The 14,148-nt window shown below is 36.1% G+C and overlaps 1 protein-coding gene across 1 annotated transcript in view; it reads right to left on the bottom strand.

Annotated features, from left to right (window-relative positions):
- Nucleotides 1–1,405: 1,405 nt before the first annotated feature.
- LOC128555885 (uncharacterized) overlaps nucleotides 1,406–14,148 on the bottom strand; it is a 36,080-nt gene continuing 23,337 nt past the window's right edge. The window contains exons 2-9 of the mRNA XM_053539678.1: nucleotides 12,920–12,966; nucleotides 11,191–11,414; nucleotides 9,976–10,090; nucleotides 9,496–9,561; nucleotides 8,883–8,939; nucleotides 5,982–6,023; nucleotides 3,580–3,687; nucleotides 1,406–1,886 (exon numbers count right to left, since the gene is read on the bottom strand). Coding sequence (XP_053395653.1) covers nucleotides 1,866–1,886; nucleotides 3,580–3,687; nucleotides 5,982–6,023; nucleotides 8,883–8,939; nucleotides 9,496–9,561; nucleotides 9,976–10,090; nucleotides 11,191–11,414; nucleotides 12,920–12,966 — 680 coding nt within the window. The 3' untranslated portion in view covers nucleotides 1,406–1,865. The remainder of the gene's footprint in view (nucleotides 1,887–3,579; nucleotides 3,688–5,981; nucleotides 6,024–8,882; nucleotides 8,940–9,495; nucleotides 9,562–9,975; nucleotides 10,091–11,190; nucleotides 11,415–12,919; nucleotides 12,967–14,148) is intronic.

Below are 14,148 nucleotides of genomic sequence, written 5' to 3'. Positions count from 1 at the left end.
TTGTGTATGCGATAGAGGCTGTATTTTTCAATTAATCTTCATGAATATTGGTCAGAATGATAATCTTGATAAAATCTAGGCCGAGTTCGAAAATGGGTCATCTCGGGTCAAAAACTAGGTCACTAGGTCAAATCAAAGAAAAACCTTGTGTATGCGATAGAGGCTGTATTTTTCATTTAATCTTCATGAATATTGGTCAGAATGATAACTTTGATGAAATCTAGGCCGAGTTCGAAAATGGGTCATCTCAGGTCAAAAACTAGGTCACTAGGTCAAATCAAAGAAAAACCTTGTGTATGCGATAGAGGCGGTATTTTTCAATTAATCTTCATGATTATTGGTCAGAATGATAACCTTGATGAAATCTAGGCCGAGTTCGAAAATGGGTCATCTCGGGTCAAAAACTAGGTCACTAGGTCAAATCAAAGAAAAACCTTGTGTATGCGATAGAGGCTGTATTTTTCAATTCTTCTTCATGAATATTGGTCAGAATGATAACCTTGATGAAATTTAGGCCGAGTTCGAAAATGGGTTATCTCGGGTCAAAAACTAGGTCACTAGGTCAAATCAAAGAAAAACCTTGTGTATGCGATAGAGGCTGTATTTTTCAATTCTTCTTCATGAATTTTGGTCAGAATGATTGCCTTGATGAAATCTAGGTCGAGTTCGAAAATGGGTCATCTCGGGTCAAAAACTAGGTCACTAGGTCAAATCAAAGAAAAACCTTGTGTATGCGATAGAGGCGGTATTTTTCAATTGATCTTCATGAATTTTGGTCAGAATGATTACCTCGATGAAATCTAGGCCGAGTTCGAAAATGGGTCATCTGGGGTCAAAAACTAGGTCACTAGGTCATATCACGTAAAAACCTTGTGTATGCGATAGAGGCTGTATTTTTCAATTGATCTTCATGAATTTTGGTCAGAATGATTACCTTGATAAAATTTAGATCAAGTTCGAAAATGGGTCATCTGGGGTCAAAAACTAGGTCACTAGGTCAAATCAAAGAAAAACCTTGTGTATGCAATAGAGGCTGTATTTTTCAACTGATCTTCATGAAATTTATCCAGAATGATTACCTTGATAAAATCTAGGCCGAGTTCGAAAATGGGTCATCTGGGGTCAAAAACTAGGTCACTAGGTCAAATTGAAGAAAAACCTTGTGTATGCAATAGAGGATGTATTTTTCAATTGATCTTCATGAAATTTGGTCAGAGTGATTGCCTTGATGAAATCTAGGTTGATTTTGAATATTGGTTTTCTGAGGTCAAAAACTAGGTCACTAGGTCAAATTAAAGAAAAATCTTGTGTATGCGATAGAGACTGTTTTTTTCAATTGATTTTTATGAAATTTGGTCAGGTTGATTGCCTTAATGAAATCTAGGTCGAATTTGAATATGGGTCATCTGAGGTAAAAAACTAGGTCACTTGGTCAAATCAAAGAAAAAACTTCTGTATGTGATAGAGGCTGTATTTTTCAGTTGATCTTCATGAATTTTGGTCAGAATGATTGCCTTGATAAAATCTAGGTCGAGTTTGAACATGGGTCATCAAGGGTCAAAAACTAGGTCATATCTAAGAAAATGCTTGTTTTATCGCAAGAGACCAATTTTTTGGTCCAATCTTAATGAAAATTGGTCAGAATATTTGTTTCCATGAAATCACTAGGTCAAACATGTTTTACACTGTTATGGAGTGTTTCTTAGGTGAGCGACCTAGGGCCATCTTGGCCCTCTTGTTTTTCTATTCATCTTTTTATAACATTTTCATCATATACAGCATAAAATTAAAAGCAAATGCTAATCATTCGAATCACTTTTTCTGTGTGATGTCTGTATCAGATACTTCTGTTACAACACCATCCTCTACATATCGGACTGTATACTCTGAAAGTGAAGAAAATAATATTTCTGTTATAAGGCTTCTACATACAAATAAAATAAAACATAAATATAGCCACAATAAAATTCGAAATTTCATGTTTACCATGTCAGTTAAAATTAGACTTAATAATATCTATCTAACAATCAATTTGTTTGTTTTGGGTTTAATCCCATTTTTCAACAGTATTTCAGTCAGGTAATGGTTTGCAGTTAGCCTTACCAGTGTTCCTGGATTCTGTACCAGTACAAGAGAGCAGTGATGTTAAGTTACTAGCTTGAATAAATTTCTTTGCTAAAGCTTCAAAAACAAGAAAGTGGGTCAGTAGGTGATATTTGCAGTCGCTGAAAGTCAGTTTTAAGGTAATTGTACAAAACTGTACATGTCATCCAAATTTCAAGGCTGTATCTTAAAAAACAAGAAAGTAGGTCAGAAGGTCAAGGTCACAGTCAGTTGACCATAATCACTTGGGGCCATCAGGTAAATATAATTAAACAGTATGAAATATGATCTGATAATTTTTCAAGTATTTTTTCCTATATAACTCGTATATCAAGTGATCCCTGGGGTGGGGCTTCTTTTCATCCCAGGGGAATAATTCGAACAATTTTGTCAGAGATCAGCTAGGCAGTGATACATACAAAATATCAAAGGCAAAGAATTTTTAAGTGTTTTTCAGTATATGTCTTTGTAAAACTTGGGACCCCAGGGCAGGACCTCTTTCACCCAAGGGGCATAATTTGAACTTTGGTAGTAGACCACTAGGCAATGCAACATACCAAATATCAAAAGCATAGGCCTTGCAGTTTCAGGCAAGACGATTTTTAAAGTTGTTTCCTATATATGTCTATGTAAAACTAGGGAACCCCGTAGCAAGGCCTCTTTTCATCTCAGGGGAACAATCTTGGTAGAGGACTACAAGGCAATGCTACATACCAAATATCAAAAGCCTAGGTCTTGTGGTTTCACACAAGAACATTTTAAAGTTTTTTTTCCTATACAAACCATGTGACCCCCTGGGCGTGGCCATATTTTATCCTAGTGGGATCATTTGAACAATCTTGGTGGAGGCCCACTATATGAGGCTACATACCAAATATCAAAACCCTAAGCTTTTGATTTTGACAGGAAGATTTTCAAGTTTTTCCCTATTTAAGTCTAAATAAACCATGTGACCCCTGAGGCGGGCCATATTTGACACTAGGGGGATAATTTGAACAATCTTGGTAGAGGCCAACTAAATGATTCTACATACTACATATCAAAGCCCTAGGCCTTGTGGTTTTTGACAAGAAGATTTTTTTAAGTTTTGCCTTTTGGTTGCCATCCAGAGTTCTGTATGAAATTAAATTCTTTGGGCAAATTTGAAAGGGGACCACCTAAAGATCATTCCAGGGAAGTTTGGTGTAAAAGTTTTTTTTTACAAATTGTTTACATATTACTCACATCGAGCAGTCACAAAAGCTCACCTTGAGCATTTGGCTCAGGTGAGCTAAAAAAAAGCGTGTTCTCCGCAAGTAACTGCCAACTTCCCCACATGAATTAAAGGTGGAGGAAGAAAGATTTCAGACACAATATCTTTTCTTGAATTGTCACAGAGAACAAACGTCTCACCCGGCGATCAAACTCACGACCCTGTGATCCATAGACTAACGCTCTATACAAAGTCACAGTGTATTTTTCCTAAAAAAAACTTACTTTGCGTGCTTGCACTGAACTTATCACTTTTGCTGGATATGCAATGCCATCAACATACCGAGCCCAAACAACATCCCCAACACTCACTCCATCACTTGTGAACTTAACCTGAATAAAGAAAAAAATGATATATTAGTTAATTTATGTAACTCAGGAAGTACACAGGGCAACAAAACCAGGTATGTTCCACACATTTGAAACTTAGAATGTCTTTCTCTATTATCTGGTGTTTGTTTGATTTTTAGCTCACCTGTCACAAAGTGACAAGGTGAGCTTTTGTGATCGCGTGGCGTCCGTCGTCTGTGCGTCCGTCCGTGCGTAAACTTTTGCTTGTGACCACTCTAGAGGTCACACTTTTCATGGGATTTTTATGAAAATTGGTCAGAATGTTCATTTTGATGATATCTAGGTCAAGTTCGAAACTTGGTCATGTGCGGTCAAAAACTAAGTCAGTAGATCTAAAAATAGAAAAACCTTGTGACCTCTCTAGAGGCCATATTTTTCACGAGATCTTCAATTGGTCAAAATGTTCACCTTGATGATATCTAGGTCAAGTTTGAAACTGGGTCATGTGGGGTCAAAAACTAGGTCAGTAGGTCTAAAAATAGAAAAACCTTGTGACCTCTCTAGAGGCCATATTTCTCAATGGATCTTCATGAAAATTGGTCAGAATGTTCATCTTGATGATATATAGGTCAAGTTCGAAACTGGGTCATGTGGGGTCAAAAACTAGGTCAGTAGATCTAAAAATAGAAAAACCTTGTGACCTCTCTAGAGGCCATAATTTTCAAGAGATCTTCATGAGTTTTGGTCAGAATGTTCATCTTCATAATATCTAGGTCAAGTTCCAAACTGGGTCACGTGGGGTCAAAAACTAGGTCAGTAGGTCTAAAAATAGAAAAACCTTGTGACCTCTCTAGAGGCCATATTTTTCAATGGATCTTCATGAAAATTGGTCAGAATGTTCATCTTGATGATATCTAAGTCAAGTTCAAAACTGGGTCACGTGGGGTCAAAAACTAGGTCAGTAGGTCTAAAAATAGGAAAACCTTATGACCTCTCTAGAGGGCATATTTTCTCAATGGATCTTCATAAAATTGGTCAGAATGTTCACTTGATGATATCTAGTCAAGTTTGAAAACTGGGTCACGTGCGTCAAAAACTAGGTCAGTAGTCTAAAAATAGAAAAAACCTTGTGACCTCTCTAGAGGCCATATTTTTCAATGGGATCTTCATGAAAATTGGTCAGAATGTTCAACTGTGGATATCTAGGTCAGGTTGAAACTGGGTCACGTGCATCAAAACTGGTCAGTAGTTCTAAAAATAGAAAAACCTTGTGACCTCTTTAGAGGCCATATTTTTCAAGATCTTCATGAAAATTGGTCAGAATGTTTATCTTGATGATATCTAGGTCAGGTTTGAAACTGGGTCAGTGGGTCAATAACTAGGTCAGTAGATCTAAAATAGAAAAACCTTGTGACCTCTTTAGAGGCCATATTTTTCAAGAGATCTTCATGAAATTGGTCAGAATGTTCATCTTGATGATATCTAGTCAAGTTCGAAACTGGGTCACGTGCGGTCAAAAACTAGGTCAGTAGGTCTAAAAATAGAAAAACCTTGTGACCTCTCTAGAGGCCATATTTCTCAATGGATCTTCATGAAAATTGAGAATGTTCACTTGATGATATCTAGGTCAAGTTTGAACTGGGTCATGTGCGGTCAAAAACTAGGTCAGTAGGTCTAAAAATAGAAAAACCTTGTGACCTCTCTAGAGGCCATATTTTTCATGAGATCTTCATGAAAATTGGTCAGAATGTTCACCTTGATGATATCTAGGTCAAGTTTGAAACTGGGTCACGTGCCTTCAAAAACTAGGTCAGTAGGTCAAATAATAGAAAAACCTTGTGACCTCTCTAGAGGTCATATTTTTCAATGGATCTTCATGAAAATTGGTCAGAATTTTTTATCTTGATGATATCTAGGTCAGATGTGCTCAAAAACTAGGTCACTATGTCAAATAATAGAAAAAACGACGTCATACTCAGTTCAACACTGGGTCATGTGGGGATAGGTGAGCGATTCAGGACCATCATGGTCCTCTTGTTTTAATTGCTGCTTTTCAGCAGAATGTTCTAGCCTTGTTCAGTGTTCATGGAACCAGCGCCAGTCCTAGTATCAGTCTACACAAGTCTGTCACAGAATATTCATCTCCCCCGTGGGTTTTTTGGGGGGGTCAAAACTATGACCTCTTGATTTGAAGCCTTTTGCTGTATCTACTGAGTTAACTAGACGGGTTCAAATAAACAAATACTCTTTTCATTGAATCAAAATCTAGAATTAAAGGTAAATGGTAAGGCTACTGCAATTAACATTACATTGAAAAAGGAACACTTTTTGCATACCTTCTTTCTTGACTTCACTTCATCTGACTCGACCCTCTGTCTCTGAAAATAATTAGACCTACATAAGACATTACAAAATAATTTTTTCCTCAAGTGAATTGACAAAAGCACCAAGTGGATATTACTTTCGTCATCTCAATAAGCACTTAATTTGTGGTTCAGCACTGCAGGGCTTTTTATTTCCTAGAAAGTTTACAATCTATCTACAGGATACCTCATAGAATGTTGAGATCATAACTGCAATTTTATTTAAACAAGAAACAAGTTATGAAATGTCGTGAGTAGAGCTATAACTCCTTAAAAAAGAGCTTAGTCATCATCGAGAGACTGACAAAATACTTAGTCTCCGGATTGTACTTTTTCTGATATTCAAAACACTGGTACTTTATAAACCTTTCTTATGCTACAAAACTAATATCTTTCAAGTTATAATCATGTTCTTGCAAACATTACAAACAGAATAATTTTTATTTACACTTTTTGAATTAATGCCTTTTCAACTAAAAAATCCATATCTTTATCTATAGGAACATGTGTATCTTTTTGATCAGATGATAATTATGTCTCCCCCAGGAGACATATTGTTTTTGCCCTGTCCGTCCGTCCGTCCGTACATCACACTTCATTTCCGAGCAATAACTGGAGAACCATTTGACCTAGAACCTTCAAACTTCATAGGGTTGTAGGGCTGCTGTAGTAGACAACCCCTATTGATTTTGGGGTCACTCCGTCAAAGGTCAAGGTCACAGGGGCCTGAACATTGAAAACCATTTCCGATCAATAACTAGAGAACCACTTGACCCAGAATGTTGAAACTTCATAGGATGATTGATAATGAAGAGTAGATGACCCCTATTGATTTTGGGGTCACTCCATCAAAGGTCAAGGTCACAGGGGCCTGAACATTGAAAATCATTTCCGATCAATAACTAGAGAACCACTTAACCCAGAATGTTAAAACTTCATAGGATGATTGTACATGCAAAGTAGATGACCCCTATTGATTTTGGGGTCACTCCATTAAAGGTCAAGGTCACAGGGGCCTGAACATTGAAAACCATTTCCGGTCAGTAACTTGAGAACCACTTGACCCAGAATGTTGAAACTTAATAGGATGATTGCTCATGCAGAGTAGATGACCCCTAACAATTTTGGGGTCACTCTGTGAAAGGTCAAGGTCACAGGGGCCTGAACATTGAAAACCATTTCCGGTCAGTAACTTGAGAACCACTTGACCCAGAATGATGAAACTTCATAGGATGATTGGTCATGCAGAGTAGATGACCCCTAACGATTTTATGGTGACTCTGTTAAAGGTCAAGGCCACAGGGGCCTGAACATGGAAAAACTATTTCCAATCAATAACTTGAGAACCTCTTGACCCAGAATGTTGAAACTTCATAGGATGATTGTTCATGCAGAGTAAATGACCACTAATGTTTTTGGGGTCACTCCGTTAAAGGTCAAGGTCACAGAGGCCTGAACATTGATAACCAGTTCATATCAATAACTTGAGAACCACTTGACCCAGAATGTTGAAACTTCATAGGATGATTGAACATGCAGAGTAGATGACCCCTATTGATTTTGGGGTCAGTCTATTAAAGGTCAAGGTCACAGTGGCCTGTTCATGTAAAATCATTTTTTTGGAAATAACTTGAGAACCACTTGACCTACAATGTTGAAACTTAATAGGATGATTGGACGTGCAGAGTAGATGACCCCTACTTATTTTGAGGTCACTTGATCAAAGGTCAAGGTCACAGGAGCCTGAACAGTGACTTGAGAACCACTAGGCCAAGAGTGTTGAAATTTAGCGGGATGACTGGACATGCCAAGTAGATGGTCCCTATTGCAGCCAACCATCAGTGTCTCTTTGACTTTCACTCCTGACCCCTATTAACTTCTTGCCTATAGGACTTTGCATTGGGGGAGACATGCGCTTTTTTACAAAAGCATTTTCTAGTTTATTATGCATTGCATTATTACTTCTATAAGAATTTATTTACTTAATTATTGGTATCAATTATTTACATGTACATGAATTTTTTCATTATAACATGTTACAAGTAATACACGAGACGTCCATCACATTTTTACTATGGTCACTTTCCCGCTATTTTAGTGTAACGTAACATACTATGTATGACGTTATTTCCGTTTTTTTATCCCCCCGCCAAAGGCGAAGGGGATATTAGAAATGCTCTCCGTCCGTGTGTGTGTGCGTCCGTCCGTCCTTCCGCAATGATCTTTGTCCGGAGCATATCTCCAAAAGTACTGGAGGGATTTTCTTCAAACTTCATACACTGATAGAACACATTAGGAGGAAGTGCAGTATGCAAGAACAATAACTCTACCTTGCCTATTTTTTGAGTTATTTCCCCTTTATCTTATTTTCTTAAAAAATCTTGCCCGTCTGCAACGATCTTTGTCTGGAGCATAACTCCAAAAGTACTGGAGGGATTTTTTTTTTTTTAAGATTAACTTCCCTTAGCTGTTACTATAAATAACTTATATTGTAACATTTTTATAACTGACCGTAGGGAAAAAACAAGACCACTTTTCTGTGGTACAACATAGATGTTACTTTCCAATTTTAGGTGTATTTTTAGGTATCTCTACCAGGTAAGGAGTTTGTTTTTTTGTGGACTTAGAAAAACAAAAATGCGGACCACAACTAAACGGTTCTTCAAAGCTTTCCCCAAAATTAATACTTTCAGACACTAACTTGCCAGGAACTTTAGCCTTCAATTATAATATGCTCGGCGGGGGGATTAGCCATGTCTAACATGGCTCTTGTTACTATTATTATTCCCTGAAGAAGGCATGTAGCTGAAATGTTGGAACTATAGTAAAGTTTGAAACTTTCAGTGTGTTTGGTCTGATCTACTTCATTATTACCTTTTCAACTGAAATACTGTTCTTTGTCTTTTCTGTGCTAATCTGGGATTTCATCATCTGTAATGTATCACATTACATCAGTAAGTCATACATACACATTATACATTAATTTACAAAGCTATAGCTATCATAAACTGTAATTACTTTGCAAATGGTGCTTTAAAAACAAAATTGTTCACTGCATGCTGTAGACATTAAGTACTTCTACACAGCAAGACTGACAATAACATTTACTGAAATAAGCTCTTTATTCAACAAAAGTTCTAAATCCTTAGTAGTTTTTATTTTATTTTGAAGGCATTCATAAATTTTCTTTGTATCCTGGCAACTGGAAATGTTTCCAAAACTGGTTTACTCTTTGTGCATAAATACAGTTTAAATAATTTATTATTTTAGAAGCAGTTCAAGTTTCCAGAAGTGAAAATCAGATTTTGAGATACTGAATGTATGCAGGATTTTGTTTTTTTTTCCATAAATTCTGGTGCAGAAATATAAAATCATGTACACAAAGATAATTAATTGAGTGCCTACAGTATTCTAGTTTGTTCTTTTTTAGCTCAAAGTAATAACATGCATCATGAATGTTTCACTTATTAATAAATGTTTCTTATACCTCTCTAAGTCTGTTACATTCCTCTTCAAGTTTAACAATCATTGCCTCTTTTTCCTGCACTGCTTTCTGAAAAGTATATTTAAGTCAATGTCTGAAAACTGTAAATGTAATAAAAGTAAATTACTTAACAGTTTGCATGTTTTTGATGTTTTCCGCACACAAACCAATAACATAACCTTTCCCTTAATTTCATTACTTAATGATCTTAGTATGACCATGTTTACACTCCTTTAATGGTTTTAAGCAGGATTTATATTTCTTTTAGATGACATTTCATAGTTATCTAACTTTATAAACCACTGACAGCTCCGAGTATATGTTTTCTTCAGAAATTAGATCCCAGATAAAATAACAAAACTTGCATTTTTTAAAGAAAATTACATACGACAAAGTGGTATTTATCATCCACAATTATGATTACACAAAATGGAACTTGTTTACCATAGAAATGAATACATAGTAAATCAGATGAGTCATTACCTTCAACATTTCATTTTCTTTGCTCAAAAGCTCCACTTGATGAATATCCTTTTCACTGTCAGCATCTTTTCGGATGATCACAGGACTACTCTTGTTTACTTGTGTGAGGCTTCTACTGAAAAATACAAATTTGATGATTTTATCAGTTGTTCATCACAAACTAGTATTATATAGATCACTGTGACATCACGCATCTTTTTTAAATGAATAACTGTTTTAAATGACATATGATTTTAATAGAGGGGTAGTGATGTTCAAAACTTTTAGAAAAACACTGTAAGTTAAGCGGTCATAATTAATCAATTTTATTTTTCGAATTAATAAAAGTCATTAGTAAGTTGCTTATTTTATTAAAGAAAATATTGATATAATTTGTGTTTCAAGAAAGTTTAGGTCATTAGAAAAACATCACTGTTTACAAAAAAAACATGGATGTTGGGCTTTGTTCTAAAATTCTCAGTTCTAAAAATAGAAAATACAATGGATTTGTATACAAACACCATCTCTATTGAGAAACTGTATTATGCTCACAAGGAAAGTCCTTTCTTACCAGCATTTTGTTCAAATAAACAAATCAAAGCCTTTCCAGCTTAACATCATCTCATTACATTACATGAAAAAGTGATAGTAATCAATGGTATTTTCCATTCCATCTATCTTTTGAGTTCTTCAAAATTCACTTTTCTTATTTAAGCTATTGTATGATCCTTCTTTTCACTATTACTAAAATACAAGTTGTTTTTTATCTCTCTAAAACATTACAAGAAGTAAGATGATAAATAGGGGCCTCCGTGGCCGAGTGGATAAGGTCTCTCAGACTTCAAATCACTTGCCCCTCATCGATGCCAGGGTTTGAGCCATACTCGGGGCTTTGAATTCATCATGTGTGGAAGCCATCCAGCTGGCTTACGAAGGTCAGTGGTTCTACCCAGGTACCTGCTAGTGATGAAATAATGCACGAAGGGGCACCTGAGGCCTTTCTCCACCATCAAAGCTGGAAAGTCGCCATATGACCTATAATTGTGTCCTTGCGACATTAAACCCAACAAATCAAAACAAATAAGATGATGTATATTTTCTACAAAAGACTGCTTGTTCGTTTTTTTTGCTAATCTGAAATTTCTACACACCTTTTCTAAAATATGATTCACAAAATCCTGAAAAGATCAGTAGATATAATAATAAATTAAAAACAAACAACTTAAATAAACTTACACTAATTCCTTGTAGTTTGTCAACCCTTCTTTTAGATAGGTGTCTAATAAACGTTTTCTCTTTTCCTCATCTTTGACTTTTAGCCAACTGGTGAAGAACATCTGCTTCATTGGCTTCTTTTCTTTCCAGTTGGCTTCCACTTCTAATACTTTCATCCAGACATCCTCAGAAACCTTCGCCACACCTTCATGATTCTTGAGGTTGTGTCGGACTTCTGTTGTATTCTGAAGGCAAAATACCATAAATTTATATGAATATTGACAGTTACATTAAAGTTTATTTATGTAGGATCCCTATTGCAACTGACCTCAATTAAGTTAATGACTTTATAGGCATGACCTATGTAATAGCGTACCTCCTTTTAAAGAGTATTCAATTTCTACAATAAACCTACTTTGACTTCAATTTTTCAGAGGGCACAGGTTCAAGCCCCACTGGGACCAAATTTCCCCCCTTATAAATATTCCTCTTTTTCTAGTTAATTATGTCTCCCCCCCTCTTGGGGAGACATATTGTTTTTGTCCTGTCCGTCCGTCCTTCTGTCCGTCTGCCATCCGTACGTCACACTTAATTTCTGAGCAATAACTGGAGAATCATTTGACCTAGAACCTTCAAACTTCATAGGGTTGTAGGGCTGCTGGAGTAGACGACCCCTATTGTTTTTGGGGTCACTCCGTCAAAGGTCAAGGTCACAGGGGCCTGAACATTGAAAACCATTTCCGATCAATAACTAGAGAACCACTTGATCCAGAATGTTGAAACTTCATAGGATGATTGTACATGCAAAGTAGATGTACCCTAATGATTTTGGGGTCACTCCGTTAAAGGTCAAGGTCACAGGGGCCTGAACATTGAAAACGATTTCCGGTCAGTAACTTGAGAACCACTTGACCCAGAATGTTGAAACTTAATAGGATGATTGGTCATGTAGAGTAGATGACCCCTAATGATTTTGGGGTCATTCTGTTAAAGGTCAAGGTCACAGGGGCCCGAACATGGAAAACCATTTCTAATCAATAACTTGAGAACCTCTTGACCCAGAATGTTGAAACTTCATAGGATGATTGTTCATGCAGAGTAAATGACCTCTATTGTTTTTGGGGTCACTCCGTTAAAGGTCAAGGTCACAGGGGTCTGAACATTGATAACCAGTTCGGATCAATAACTTGAGAACCACTTGACCCAGAATGTTGAAACTTCATAGGATGATTGAACATGCAGAGTAGATGACCCCTACTGATTTTGGGGTCAGTCTATTAAAGGTCAAGGTCACAGTGGCCTGTTCATGTAAAATCATTTTTTGGAAATAACTTGAGAACCACTTGACCTACAATGGTGAAACTTAATAGGATGATTGGACATGCAGAGTAGATTAGCCCTATTTATTTTGAGGTCACTTAATCAAAGGTCAAGGTCACAGGAGCCTGAACAGTGACTCCTAGGCCAAGAGTGTTGAAATTTAGCGGGATGACTGGACATGCCAAGTAGATGATCCCTATTGCAGCCAACCATCAGTGTCTCTTTGACTTTCGCTCCTGACTCCTATTGACTTCGTGCCTATAGGACTTTGCATCGGGAGAGACATGCGCTTTTTTACAAAAGCATTTTCTAGTTTTTACCTTTTTCCAAGACTAATTACTGATTATTGTACAAAAGTGGAAAGTTTTCATTTGATAAATGATTTCTTTTTGTTCAAAGTGAATTTACCTCTGAAACAGGTAGGTTTTACTTCTGCCCCAAGGTTATCTTTTATTCTAACACAATCTGCAGCAATCACTATAATAAACATAAACATATAGTGAAATAGCCTATACATAAATCCTCAGTAAAATATGATTCCCCTATGATTGTAACATAAGACATTGGACTTCTGTTCCATTAACAATGACAGTACCAAATGGTTGAAAACAACATGTCAAAAACATAATTACAATAAAAAGTCTTACCAACTTTTGAGTAGGGGCATAAAACAAGTTTTGATCTCTATCAGTGAATTGAATTAGCTCAATAATGATTAAGCTTCAGCATCATACATGTTTGAAATAAAGTTTGACATCATGATAATGTGACGTCATACAAAAGTGAAGCTCGTAACTAGTATCAACCTAATTTGATTATTCTGGCCATAATAGTTTGCGAACGGTTAGATTACTACTTAATGAATACTTCTCAAAATTCTGATAAAAGAAGAAACAAATATTGTGTCGTTGACTATGCAACACTTTTTCATGAGGATAAATTGTAACAGCATATGATCTGAATGATGTTTTATGCTCAGAAGGTAGTACTGAAAATTGATTCTTTTATATCTTTAAATAAATTCCATTTCATGGTAAAACTTCATGATATCAATTTAATGACATCTCTAGGTCTATATATCTAATGATATAAATGAAACATATTTTTGTACGATATTTATTTAATGATTTATTGATATAATATAAGGTAATTTCACATATTAAACCAAAATCCAGGAGTACTTGGGGCAATTTGGATGGTTATCAGACTTGGCCGAGATATGCCTACAAACATTGTCAGAAAGTCTGGTGAAGATCAGATGAAAACTGTTCGACTTACCAAGCAGACATACTTTTCACCACAGGTGTTCACATTATACGCTCAACTATTTCAGTGACGGACTTAATAAAAATCATAACGATTTCAGATACATTTTGCATAAAAGAAGTTTTATGGTCAAGGTCACACTTAGAGGTTAAAGGTTAACATGGTCTGTTTCTTTTCTCTTGCATGCATGAAGGGATTTTGAAATTATTTTGCATAAATGTTCCATATAATGAAGTGACATGTTATGCCCAAGACTTAGACCTCTAGCTCAACCTACAAAGGTTAACATGGTCTGTTTCTTGTCCGGTCAGAAATGCTGCCATTTATCAAGGGATTTTAGAATTTATTGACACAAATGTTTATTTATTATATGCAAGACCCAGACCCCTAGCT

Source organism: Mercenaria mercenaria, chromosome 3 (assembly GCF_021730395.1).
Source record: "Mercenaria mercenaria strain notata chromosome 3, MADL_Memer_1, whole genome shotgun sequence".
NCBI classification, from domain to species: Eukaryota; Metazoa; Mollusca; class Bivalvia; order Venerida; family Veneridae; genus Mercenaria; species Mercenaria mercenaria.
The sequence above is the reverse complement of the archived record's forward strand: the minus strand, read 5'-3'. Positions and strand labels throughout refer to the sequence as shown.